The 13,588-nt window shown below is 32.0% G+C and overlaps 4 protein-coding genes across 7 annotated transcripts in view; all 4 read left to right on the forward strand.

The window, feature by feature from the left end:
• Nucleotides 1-1,772: 1,772 nt before the first annotated feature.
• Nucleotides 1,773-3,234, forward strand: LOC143193243 (glutathione S-transferase D1). The gene is made up of 3 exons (XM_076399326.1): nucleotides 1,773-1,903; nucleotides 2,051-2,201; nucleotides 2,533-3,234. The coding sequence occupies exons 2-3, from the start codon at nucleotides 2,061-2,063 to the stop codon at nucleotides 3,040-3,042; spliced, it is 651 nt and encodes a 216-aa protein (XP_076255441.1). The 5' UTR covers nucleotides 1,773-1,903; nucleotides 2,051-2,060; the 3' UTR covers nucleotides 3,043-3,234.
• Nucleotides 3,235-3,962: 728 nt separating this feature from the next.
• Nucleotides 3,963-6,911, forward strand: LOC143193130 (uncharacterized). Of its 2 annotated transcripts, none has more exons than XM_076399110.1 (8): nucleotides 3,963-4,186; nucleotides 4,316-4,938; nucleotides 4,995-5,373; nucleotides 5,435-5,588; nucleotides 5,645-5,852; nucleotides 5,976-6,154; nucleotides 6,215-6,406; nucleotides 6,465-6,911. In XM_076399110.1, exons 2-8 carry the CDS (start codon nucleotides 4,320-4,322, stop codon nucleotides 6,588-6,590), a joined length of 1,857 nt encoding a protein of 618 aa, XP_076255225.1. In that variant the 5' UTR covers nucleotides 3,963-4,186; nucleotides 4,316-4,319; the 3' UTR covers nucleotides 6,591-6,911. The 2 variants fall into 2 exon arrangements, with proteins under 2 accessions (XP_076255225.1, XP_076255234.1); XM_076399119.1 differs by having other exon boundaries at nucleotides 4,021-4,160.
• An 860-nt stretch (nucleotides 6,912-7,771) lies between these two features.
• LOC143193117 (uncharacterized) lies at nucleotides 7,772-10,420 on the forward strand. Of its 2 annotated transcripts, none has more exons than XM_076399097.1 (8): nucleotides 7,772-7,871; nucleotides 8,051-8,673; nucleotides 8,723-9,101; nucleotides 9,156-9,309; nucleotides 9,365-9,569; nucleotides 9,762-9,940; nucleotides 10,001-10,192; nucleotides 10,248-10,420. In XM_076399097.1, the coding sequence occupies exons 2-8, from the start codon at nucleotides 8,055-8,057 to the stop codon at nucleotides 10,380-10,382; spliced, it is 1,863 nt and encodes a 620-aa protein (XP_076255212.1). In that variant the 5' UTR covers nucleotides 7,772-7,871; nucleotides 8,051-8,054; the 3' UTR covers nucleotides 10,383-10,420. The 2 variants fall into 2 exon arrangements, with proteins under 2 accessions (XP_076255212.1, XP_076255204.1); XM_076399089.1 differs by having other exon boundaries at nucleotides 7,784-7,901.
• Nucleotides 10,421-11,677: 1,257 nt separating this feature from the next.
• LOC143193104 (soluble guanylate cyclase 89Da) overlaps nucleotides 11,678-13,588 on the forward strand; it is a 65,058-nt gene continuing 63,147 nt past the window's right edge. For both annotated transcript variants that reach the window (XM_076399069.1, XM_076399078.1), the window contains exon 1: nucleotides 11,678-11,834. In XM_076399069.1, the coding sequence (XP_076255184.1) occupies nucleotides 11,793-11,834 (42 nt within the window). In that variant the 5' untranslated portion in view covers nucleotides 11,678-11,792. The remainder of the gene's footprint in view (nucleotides 11,835-13,588) is intronic.

Genomic DNA, 13,588 nt, shown 5'->3' on the forward strand with positions numbered 1-13,588 from the left:
AACATGAAATAGAAACTAAGATTGCTATATTTTCGTCGGTGGTCCCATCTATAATAACTATAATCAAATGATATTACAGTTTTCTTTATTATTCAAGAGTAAGTTTTATTTTTATGTGTGTTATGGATCAAAATAAATAAATACATAACAATAATTTACTTGAATATTATTAATTATTTAATTTTAGTAAACCATAACTTTGTTGATTTTGAAATTATCGTTTACACAGATATCTGTAATCGACTTATAGAGTGTCATCTGTTATAGGAAGTGAGAAAGGTGGACTAAGATTCTTATAATTGATTCGGTATTTGAATAATATATAGAACCTGATATTACAGTTTTCTATCAGTGAAAAGACAAATTTATATCAATTTTTTATTGGATGAATTAAATTAAAAACGAACTATATATCTAAAAAATTATTTCTGTTTATCTATGCAACCAAATATACGATAATAGATTTTCTGGAACACATTATGAAATAGTTAATATCCTTAGTAAAAGTAATGTAAATAACTTTGATGTTTAAAGGATATATTTCTAGGAATATGACGTGATCTTATCAAACAATTTTTCGAACTGACCTTAGCCATGCTTGTGATAACTCATTGGCTTCATTTTACAAAGAGTACTAAATATAAATTATATCAGGGAATAAATACATATAAAATATAAATCCATTATGCATCTATTAAAATTAATTGTGGTTATAAAAATACATATTAATATCAAGTTGTTTTATATATGTAGGTTTTCTTTGTAGGATATTTTTATTTATATTTAATACAATTTAAAATTTTTAAGGAATAATAATAATGGAGATATACTTGTTATATTTATTAAAATAAAACGTTGAATATAAAAAATATAATAACACAGTGTTCATATTTACATGTAAATTAAATAGATATTAGAAATAAATATGCAGAGGTGAAAAATAGTTGTTTGCTTTTGTTTTGGTTATTGATAAAAAAGAATGTAGGTAACGTAGGCATCCAGTCTATAAAGTTTGATCGATTCGTAGGTTTTCAATAGGCGTAAACAGGTCATTTTCCAACACAAACAATATTTTTTTCATTTAATTAAGAAAATAGCGTTACAGGGCAAGGTCTCGCTCGGCCAACCATGAAAATACCTTGGCGGTTAACTACCAGCCGGAAGGTGGAAGAGGGATTCATAATTTCTTAAAAAGTCTTATATTTCCGAATAAATTATTTTGTAATATAATATAACATCTTGTTTAATAGTTAAAGCAAAGTCGCCGCAGTGACTAGGCATAATTTCGTATTTGGTGGTGGTGTAATAAGAACAAATTGATGATTGGTTTGGTTCCAAGGTCGTTCTTATTGAAAGTTGTACTAGATCTAGTACAAAATAATGCGATAAAAACCCTCAGATTTTAAAACAGTTTAGAATAAATCTCAACTACTTTCAGGACTTAAATTAATAAACACGAAATCAGCAGTGTAATTATATGTATACATTTTTATTACAAATGTCATGTTTTATATGTGTGACATTCATGTATAGGATTTTATATTTTATGAAGTTGTTATTTTTTAAGAACACAACATATAATAAATGGTTACACTGTGATAAGTTAAAGTCATTCTGATCTTAAATTAGGTGTATAACAATATAGTTATTTATATTACATTATTATTATTGGTGTTAAGTGTTGTTTATAATTTGTGACACTAAAAATCAAAAATGTACTAACATTCAAACCAATGTACTAAAAGTAGTACAAGTGTAAAATAGTTGCTGTGATGTCAACCATAATGGAATGCGACTGGAGGGGTTTCGTATAAAAACAAGTTTCGATATACCGGCCGGTATTTTAAAGTTTGTTGGGCTCAGGCGGTGTCAGTCTGTATATCCACTGAAAATATACGCTCTGGTAAGCCGACGCCTATATAATCTTAGTTGGCTATCTAGCGAGCTCCCGATTTTTCTTTACTCTCATCCGAAACTCCCACGGCCTCCTTTCCCGAAACGATCGCCAAAATAAGACTACCGGACGCCAACGATTTTATTTCGTTTTCAGATCTAGCATCATGACTATCGATTTCTATTACTTACCCGGATCAGCCCCCTGCAGATCTGTACTTCTCACCGCCAAGGCCCTGGGTTTGGATTTGAATCTGAAACTCACCAACCTTCAAGCCGGAGAACATTTGACCCCAGAATTTTTAAAGGTATGTTTTCAGTTCGTTTCACGCCTTTGTTATTTTTAACTTAGTTATCTACGACTTTCACAGATATAATCAAAACATTTTTTCAAATAAATTTTTTTAGAAGTTGATGTATGTTGGGTTGCGTTTTATAAAGTTTTTGTGGTTGTTTCTTTTGAATCAGAGATGCGGAAATCGTTATGAGTTGATTTGGTGATAGTAAAGTTAATACTCACTTCCTGTTTGGAAGAACGAGAAGTCAGGACAATATAGTGGTTGATAAGTGCGTCTAATTACTATATTAAGTCGATTTAATGAAATCACATTGTTAACAAATTTTTTTCCATGCTTATAGATTAACCCACAACATACCATTCCTACCATTGATGATAATGGGTTCTCCTTGTGGGAGAGTCGTGCTATTATGGGCTACTTGGTGAACGCTTATGGCAAAGATGACTCCCTGTACCCCAAGGATGCTAAGAAGCGCGCTCTTGTCGACCAAAGGCTGTATTTTGATATCGGCACTCTCTATGCCCGTTTTGCCGACTACTATTATCCAGTTTTCTTTATGGGAAGTTCCTACGATCCCGCCAAGTTGGAGAAAATCAACGACGCTTTTAAATTTCTGGATACCTTCCTGGAAGGACAAGATTTCGCCGCCGGTAGCAACTTAACCATCGCCGATCTGGCTCTGGTAGCCACCGTTTCCACCTTCGACGTGGTCGAGTACGACTTGTCGCCATATAAGAACGTCACCAGATGGTACAACAACATCAAAGCAAAGGCTCCGGGCTACAAAGAAGCCAATGCCGATGGCTGCATTGCCTTCAAACAGTTGGTGGATAGTCTCACCAAGAAATGAGTGATTAATATAGAACGATATTATTCCGCTGTTTTGTATCTACTCGATTTTTCGCACCTAGAGAAGACTGTCCAAAAGTATTCTGTGTACAATTTTATGCATTTTTATCCACGAATAAAATTGTAAGCACCGTTTTGTAACTGTACCCCAATATCAAAAAGAAATATTAATAAAAGGCTTGATTCATATAAATTCTTGGTTTTATTTAGTCTGTTTATCTGTTAATAAAGGATAGATAATAAGAAATAATTATTTAAATAAATGTCCGCAATTAGAGGGCACAACAACATAAAGCGCATTGTACATAATCAATATTATTAGTGAGAGTAATCCTCAAATATCAGTGCTTAAAAAGGGTTCATACCCATACATTTTCTATCTTACTTAGCTTAGCTATGGTTTTCAAAATAATAGACATGTGACATTAGTCGTACGAATAAATATAAATAGCTTGTACGAATAAAAAATTGCTATGGTTAGTACCTTTAACGCTTTTTTGTTGCTAATTATATTATAATATAATCCTAACTAGTTAATACCATGCTACCATGCCAATCAGGATATGAGCAATTATTTATGCACCTATTTAAACAAGATATATATGAGGGCTATATTTATGAACCTGAAAGAAACTAGTAAACATAGACGAAATTATTATAGAAGAAAATACTTATACAAATGAAAGAAACAACTAATTATATATGATGATATCTATAATCTTTTTTTATATCTCCTTACATAGAAAAGACCATCCTTAAAAGATGTCCTTCGTTTTATGTATTTTATATATATCATACAAATTACACATCATCAATTACATCATTACATTCGCATTATATCTTTAATCTTCTCTAATTTATATATTAATACTCTCGAAATATATTGGCAACGTTGCAAACAAGTTTTTCGGGGAAAATCGCACTGTATTGCACAATGTAAAACTATCAAATATATATAAGCACTGTTGACAAACAATATGTTTAGTTATATAAACCAGGTGTGTGTGTGTAAACGGATTATTTCCGTTTGTTTTCACGTCTTTTAATAATCTGTCAAGAGCTTGTTTTGTTGATATAAAATAGTGTTTAGCTACTGGCGCATTCACCATTCTCTATTAGGTTATTTAACGAATAGAAAGTTTTAGGTATATATATATATATATATATATATATATATATATATATATATATATATATATATATATATATATATATATATATATATATATATATATACTAAATATATGTGTATATACAGAAATATTATGTTTTAGAGCCATGGCTGATGATAATTCTCAAGATGTTCAATTAATTAGAGAAGAAGCTATATATAAACTGATATGGCTTAGTGCCCAAAATAATAACGATTTTGAATGTTACATGAAGTACTTTCACGACGCCATAAGAGACGATAGTGAATATACTTACCTGGCGTGGTTGAAAGATGAGCGCTTTAGTTCACATGTTAAACTCGCTATATATGTTGAACTATTCAACCCTTGTCTATATTATCTCGCTGAGACAAGGCTGGATCATGCTCAGGCAGATCAGGATATGAATAAATATTTGTCTGATCATCTCAATGCTACCAGTTATGTTGCGTATAGGAATATGTTAAATAGTTTTCTAGAATTGATGGGGAAGCTCATGTGTTTTGATTATCCCACCAAAACTTGTCAGAAGATCGTGGACATAGCTCAGAATCCTGAATATTTTAACAAACATCAAGTGTGCTGTGCTTTGGATGTTTTACGATGTTCTCATTATAGATTCGAGGTGACTTGGTTGAATGGCGGACAGTTTTATAAAGATATGGCGGAAAAATGGAAAAACATAATTTTGGATACTGATGATGTAGATATATGTACTGAGGGCCTTTTTTATGTATTGAATAAAGGTGATTAAATTAAATATATGAATAATATGGTATAGAGATGGAAGATTGTTTTTTAGGCAACTTGGAATCAGCTGATTATAGTGCTTTAGTTGAAAAGTTATGGGAAAAACATCCGCATGATGGCGTTAGCGTTGCCTTGTTTAAACGATATTTAAAACCTTGTGTGATGTCGTTGGCTTTTGATTGTTTGAATCCTCTAAGGAAACATGATACTAATCTGAGTGAAGAAGCTCTGAGATACTTTTCAAACTTTGTGTCAACATCAGAGTTCTTACACAGTGTAGATTTTGATGTCAACAACGAACTGATACAGTTTTGTATCTCTAACAAGGAAACTCTGAAATATTTTGTTAAGGGAATGGACGAACACTATTACAATGAAGGTTATTTCAAAATAATTGATATAGTGCTCAGCATATATTTAAATCTGGAAAGGTATCTTAAATAGAATGGAATAATCACCGTTACTAATACATTTACATACATTTTATTCCAGCTGTTCTCAATTAAAAATAACCTGTTTAAATATAATGACTAAAACTGTTCGTAATCACAGTTATTCGAAACGAAAGAATGCGTTCGATGCTTACTTGGATATGTTGAACAGTTATATTGAAAAAATAACAAACAATTGTATCTCCAGTTCGCAGGTAACACGCACATGAAGTGCATTATTCAGATTCACTGAAGCATGTTGCTTTTATAGAATGTTACGAAACAGTTACGATGTGCTCAAGCGCTGGCTTTGTTTTTCCGCAATATAAAAATCCACGATCGGGTCAAGAAAAAGTTAAAGGATTCAATTTTTTTGATATTGTCAAAGGAAGCTAAATTTAAGAGAGGAAATATTGCAGTTAGACAAATTTTATTGTACACTTATTTAGCGATGCTCAAAATTCCTATAAAGTATGAAGGTAAATTAAAAGAAGTCACTGCTAAAACTCTCTACAATGTTTTGGTGGTTGTCTATAAACTGGGTGCACAAACGTACACGTTTTGCTATTTACAAATTTTGTTTTTCATTTTTTTATAAACAGATATTGAAGAGCTATTGGATAAAGTGAAGAATACACCTGAACTGTACGAAAGTTACTTGCTAGTTCTCTACCACGTGTTGTCCAATTTGAAATGCTCTGAAGAGGAATTAAACTCGCTATTTTCCGTAGTCGGCGAACATAAAAATGATACCAACATCAGCAATCAGGCACTGACTCTGGTAGTGTTTACCATTAATTGGGTGTTAATAATGATTTTTATAATTTTTGAATTGTCTTAGATTTTGCGCAATAAACTTGTCGCTTTTTGTAAAAGGAAACCTTTTAAAAATGTGGAATTGCTACAAAATGAACTTGATGTTGTATCGAATGAGTCAGAATTAGGGCCGGATATTGTGTTTCTGAAGAGTTTGAATCCATACTCTGGCGTTTCAGTAGAAATAGTTCTGTATTTGATACCAAAATTGAACAAGGTACGTACATTTGCCATTGGTGAAAGAACAATTAACATTCCGAGGTTTTTCTTTTTAGATCGACTGTGATGAATGGAAAAACAACTTGAATGATGATTATTTTTTTATTGGATTGAATAGTAAACATAGGTCTACTGTGGATAACTTCAAAACATCAGTAGATCAATTTCTTTTGAGCAAGTGATTCTAAATATAGAATTGTGATTTAAATAGGATCGTATCGTTCTCATATCTTTTAATTTGTGATATTTTTAATTTGTGATAATTTAATCCTCATTTTTATGACACTAAATTCACAGATTAAATTATAATTACTATTTTGTTTGATTATACAGTTGACATAGATAACCTACATTACACATAACTATATCTCTAAATTATAAGTCTTGGAACTGATATGGATGGCGCCACCTAATACGTTTTCCTTAACTAACTTAACCTAGCGATTTTAACCTTTAAGTGACAGGTGTCAACATTTCATAACAAATTAGAGTTTAGTTTAAAAGTCTAGTAGTTTTAATAAAAATACCCTTTTATTTTCAAAACAATGCTCGGTATTACTTGACATCCAATAAAATATCAAAATTTTACCAGTTAGTTTCCGGTTTTTCTTAATTTTTCAGGGAATTATATTAAAATGTTTTCGATATTTTATTATGACCTTTTCACATTGTCGATATGATTGTGGTATAAAGTTTAAAAAAAGTAAACGTACCTTTTATGGAAAAAATAGAGTACAGATGTTCGGAAAGCAGGTTATAATAATTTTGAAATCCTGGAGATATTGTAATAATTAAAATAAATATGTAGAGAAGTCACCAATGAATTGTAACATAAAATGACTGTGATAATTAGTGGAAATAATTCTTACCAACATTCACAGTCCAATGTGAAACACTGATGATACATGTGTATCTTTTAAAAGTTAACCCCTAAAAAGTATAAAAAAGTGGGTAGGTGAGATTCCCATCAGAAGACAGAATTACAATGCTTATTTCTGCAAGTTTTACAAGAGAAAAAGTAAAATTAGTGGCTATAGGCAAGGAAACAAACCAAGGTGTTTTCAATTTTGTCCAATTTGTGTTCCAATTTGACGCATGAACAAAAACGCCGAAAATCTTCATAGATTTTTTAAAAAAATGAAAATGAGGCCATCAATTAAAAAATTATTTCAAAAAAGATAAATTTATTAATTCGTTGAATTGTCCAGCTGGTCCTACGTAAATTTAGGAGTTGGCATAAAATTGTCATAACTTTTCATAATGGCTATCTTATAATTATTTTTTATTTATAACTCGACACCAATTTACTCAAAAATATAAAAAAGTTAATAATTTTGAGGAGTATCGGCAACATCGTATCTGGCTGGTTTCTCGGGGGGAATCGCGTAGTATTGTGCAATGTGAAGTTATTGAATATATAAAACACATTGTCGTTAAACGGTTAGTTTAGTTTTATAAGTCAGGTGTGTATTTATAGATTACAAGTGCAAAAGGTAAATATTGCTATCATAATCTGTCATAGCTAAACGATTATTGATTAATGAGCCCGGCGCATTCACCAACCGATAGTGAATTGGTCGAAATAAAAATACTTAGTCAAATATAAATATACGTGTTTATAATGAAATATTATTTGTTTTAGAATCATGACTGATAATAACTGCCAGGAAGTTGAAACAACCAGAGAAGAAGATATAGAGAAGCTGTTAGAATTGAGCGCACAAAATAATAATGATTATGATTGTTATATGAAATACTTTCATCACGCTATCAAGGGTGATACTGAATATAGTTATCTGGCGTGGCTGAAAGATGAACGCTTTAGTCCGCATGTTAAACTCGCTATTTATAAACAACAATTCACTTCCGGTTTATATTATATTGCTCAGACAAGACTTGATCAGGCTCAGACTGATCAAGATATGAATGACTATTTGTGCCACCATCTCAATGACACAAGTTACGTCCCATATAGGGATATGTTAAATAACTTTCTGGAATTGATGGGAAAAGTTATGTGTTTCGATTACCCGATAAAAACGTGTCAGAAAATCGTGCACATTGCTCAGAATCCCGAGAAATATAATAAATATCAAGTGTGCTGTGCTTTAGATGTATTATGTTATTCCTATTATCGATTTGAGATCACTTGGTCGAACGGTGGACAGTTTTACAAAGATATGGCGGAAAAATGGAAAAAAATTATCCTAGAAACTGATGATCCTGATATATGTACAGAAGCTCTTTATTATGTATTGAAAAAAGGTAATTGAATGAACTCCCTGAATGATATGGTATAGAGATTGTTTTTCAGGCAACTTGGAATCAGCTGAATACAGTGACTTAGTTGAAAAGTTATGGGACAAACATCCGCATGATGGCGTCAGCATCGCATTGTACAGGCAATATTTAAAACCCCGTGTGATGTCGTTGGCTTTTGATCGTTTGAAACTTTTAAGTGAATGTGATACGGATCAGAATAAAGAAATTTTGAGATATTTTTCAAATGTTGTATCATCATCAGAGTTCCTACACAGTGTAGATTTTGATTTGAGCCATGAAATGATACAGTATTGTATCTCTAACAAGGAAACTCTGAAATATTTTGTTGAGGGAATGGACGAACACTATTACAATGAAGGTTATTTCAAAATTATTGATATCGTGATGAACATATACCTAAATCTGGAAAGGTAACTAGAGCGAATTACCATAACCATTAATGTTTATTAAAATTCTACTTGCAGTTGTTCTGAGTTAAAAATAATCTGCTTGAGTATAATGATTAAAATCGTCCGTAATCACAGTTATTCCAAACAAAAGAATGCATTCAATGCTTACTTGGATATGTTGAATAGCTATATCGAAAAAATAACAGACAATTGCATTTCCAATTCGCAGGTAATAGGCGTAACGAATTATTGTTACGATTCACTGATTTCTGTTGTTTTTACAGAATGACATTAAACAACTGCGAAGCGCTCAAGCACTGTCACTGTTGTTCAGCGACTTAAGGATCCACGATAGCGTCAGGAAAAAGTTAAGGAACTCTATTGTTTTGATATTGACGAAGGCTGAAGTTAGTGGAGGACATTCAGCGTTCAGACAAATATTATTGTACGCTTATTTGGCGACTCTTAAAACTCCGATAAAATATCAAGGTAAACTAAAGATAATCAAGTGGTTTGAATTGTAAAACTTGGGCTTTAAAGGTGTTTTGGTAGTTGCCTATAGACGGGGTGAAATTTTAATCAAAATTAGAGAATTATATACTGTACGATATTTACCAATAATTGTTATGTGTAAACGATTGTTTTATATATTTTATTTACTATTTTTTTTATTCTAAATAGAACTCGAAGAGCTGCTCAAGAACGTAAAGGATATACCCGAATTGTATGAAAGTTACTTGTTAACTTTGTATCATGTGTTATCCAATATTAAATGTTCCGAGGATGAGTTAAACTATTTATTTTCTGTAGTTGTCCAACGTGAAAATGATGATAATATCAGGATTAAGGTATTGACTAAGGTAAACTACAGGGTCTACACATTTTTAAGTGTAGTTTATATGGCTTTTTCATTATGTTAGATGCTGTATGACAAACTTGCCGATTTCTGTAAAAGAAAACATTTTAAAAACGTGGAATTACTCCAAAGTGAACTTGATGTTGTCTCGAACGAATCGGAATTAGGATCAGACACTGTGTTTTTGAAGAGTTTAAATCCATTCCCCGGTGTTTCTTCGGAAATTGTTCTACGTTTGATACCGAAGTTAAATCAGGTTTGTGAATTTGTTAAGAGTCGCAGATTAATATTTCCGATGTTTTTCGTTTCAGGTTGATGGTGATGAATGGAAGAGCAACAACAACGATAATTATTATTTTATTGGATCGAACAGTAAATTTAAGTCTGTCGTGGATAATTTTAGTAAATCTGTAGACGAGTTTCTTTCGGACAAATACTGTAAATAATAGTATTTTTTTATTTAAATAAAAATATTTATACGTTTCCTATGATGTTTCATTATTCCTATGTGTTTAAGCAAATTCGAGGGTTGTCTTTTATATTTCGGAATTGTTTGATGCCATAACAGGTGGCCAGTTGGTTGTTAATATATTGGTTTTTCCATTTGCTGTGAAAGGTGCTTGAAATCTCAACATGTATATCGGAATATAGCGCTATCATCAACATACATCTGATCCGTGAAGAAGTGTGTAGCATTATACTGGATGTTTTCTTTTATGAATTTTTTGACGTATGAGCGTTAATTGTTTTTGTGGTAATTAGAATAGAACATTTGTGGATACTACGCCGCGATACCGTTACTGAGATTGAATCACACCAAATTAGAACATTGTCTTACATATCTTTGCACGGCTCATAAATTAATAAAAAATAAAAGCCTTCCGATCGTTTTAACCTAATTTTTGGATTTAATGTTTTGAGTTTCGTCTTTCGGAAAAGACAAAGGTATGCTAAAGGTATACCAAAAACCGTGATAGGTGAAGTTAACTTAAACTATCAGGCGTTTGCATGCATTTTGATCAGCGAGATATATTGGTGAAAAGCGTATTAATATTGTATACAGATGCTAATTATGGAACGCTCAAAATTACTTTTTCGACATTCATAACTTTTGTTTTTTTTTGTAAGCACGTAACATCAGATTTTATTCAAGCTTGGATTTATTTTGTTATAATTCAGTTTTTCGGTATATTTATTAACGCATATCTAATCACTGTAATCTACTTTTTGGTAAATATGAATACATTTAGGGGAGGATGTGCTTACAGTGGTACCGATCTATTGTGCGTGTGACTTACATCCACCTACAACTTTCCACTGTTGTTCACCGTAATTTTTCCATTAATGAAGACGATATCATTGTTTGATTGTGAAAGTTATAGGATTTTGCCAATTAATGGTGAAATAGAGCTCACAGTGCCCTGTACAGAGTGGGAAATTAGATTTATTAAAAAGATAATAGAACGAATCCATCGACCTTGACTGTACATTCTTATATTAAAAACTGCCACAGCGTTTCGCGAAAGGAGTTATGGTGGATCGTAAAAACGTTCGACACCCCCGCCGGCCCTACCCCGAAGCGGTTAACCAATTTAACAACAAAAAAGTGATTCCTTTTCTTAAGCCGGAACCCGCGAGGCTCTTATTGGAAGTGCGAGATCGCGGCGCGACTTTTCCCGCCCTTTTCCGCAACCTGTTGAAGGTCGTCAAACGGCAGGAAACTCTCGGCGTCCGCACCATTTGCCTCAGTTCCTCTCCGACTTTGACTGTGAGGACGCGGCCAAGAGAAGACAGAGTCGCGAATATCGTGTGGTTTTTCGCGAACTTGCAACGCGGGTGGAATTGACTTCACCACGATGTACGGCATGTTATTGGAGAGCGTACAGCATTTCGTACAGGTAGGTAATTATTTTCTTCTTGGAATAACTAATAATTTACTCAAAACTCAAGACAAGCGACCTTCGTATTTTAGGGGTACTCTTTTGAGAGTTACAGAACTTTGACGTGAAATAAATCAAGTTTAAAGCAGGGTATTGTTTTTTATTTATACGAAAACGTTAAGACATTTACATCATGAGCATAACTTCCACTATATATTAACCAGGACTAATTCTAAGAACAAGGTTTGATCGATTAAATCTTGAACAACTATTTACAGTAATTCTTGCGTTATTTCACTAATTTCTTTAATTATTTCGGCATCATTTCTAGTTTTTATTTCAAACTATTGATTTCTCTAGATGGAACTGTCGATTCTTACTTAGCCATTACTAAAATAATTAATTAATTAACACTTTGTCGTGTTCGTTTCTATTAAATACATGAATGATCTTGTCTGGTGCCTCTATGATATTTCTTAGGATTTTACTCTTAAACAATTCGAGTTTCACGGTTATTGGCATATACTACCGTTGAAAAGTTTGGAAATAACTTATTTTTAGTCGACATAAAAATACTGCAAAAAATCTTTAAATAAACATGTTAGCATTTGGGTTTATTATTTTTGCGGCTGTGATTATAATAACAATCAACAAATTTACTAGTTTCTTATCAATTGTCCCTTATTTTACAAATACTGACACACGTGTATTATAGCTATAAAAGTAACTACATTGTTAATTGTTGATTTCTTACAATTGGCGACTTTCATTTAATCATTTTATCATTTCGATCATTTTAATCTTTTAAATGTGGGTTTATCATATCAATAACTATTAGTTTTGAATTTATTGTACTTTTTGGTCTTTCATGTAATAGAACAGCGAAATGCTCTGTGTAATGTAATTAAGCAAGAATACCAAATTGCTCGATTGCTGGAGAAAATGATGGAGTTTCATGTAAAAGTGTACGTCATATTTTTATACGAAAACGAGATGCTTGAGAAAATCAAGATCATATTATATCAGGACGTGTCAGATCTACAATAAACCAGCAAGATAAGTTCGTTGTAATGTTAAAAAAATTAAATCGACATACGCGAAAATATAGTTTCAACTACAACTGTGAAGAGAAATTTACTGTCCTAAGAGGATGCGCGCGATGCAGAAAGATAGATTGGAGAGGCCTGAAAGACATGAAAACTACTGGAAAAAGTCCTGTGGACGGATGAGACCAAATTTCGAATTTTTGGATCCAATAGATGTATTTTTACAGTTTCAAAAATGTGTACTGTACAGACTTTTAAATATGGTGGTGGTAGTGTGATGGTTTGAGGCCGCTATGGCAATGATTTGATTAAAATTGATGGAAAACTGAATGAAATATGAAAATACTTCAGGAAATTCCTTCTGGAGTTGACCGAAGTTTTATTCTTCAATAAGACAATGATCCTAAATGTTCGTTAAAATTAGGTCAGGGATTCCTAGAGCAAAAGACATTTTGTAAACAATAGCCATCACAATTGTCAGACCTCTTTCCTCGCATCGAATTAGTATGAGATGAACTTGACAGAAAAGTGAAGAATCGATAGCCATCGAGCTCAGTATTATTCTGAGAATATTTACAAAGTGAATGAAAACATTAGATTCGAATACTTAAATATGATAATAAAAAGAATGGTAATGCCAACATTTTACCATATTACTACTACTACTTACTAACTAAATATTGGTCTAAGGTTTTAGGATCATAAATTATAATTTATATAGATCTA

The sequence above is a fragment of the Rhynchophorus ferrugineus genome, unplaced genomic scaffold (genome assembly GCF_030347505.1).
Source record: "Rhynchophorus ferrugineus isolate W39M unplaced genomic scaffold, kcgeb_rfMv2 rfM1, whole genome shotgun sequence".
Taxonomy (NCBI): Eukaryota; Metazoa; Arthropoda; class Insecta; order Coleoptera; family Curculionidae; genus Rhynchophorus; species Rhynchophorus ferrugineus.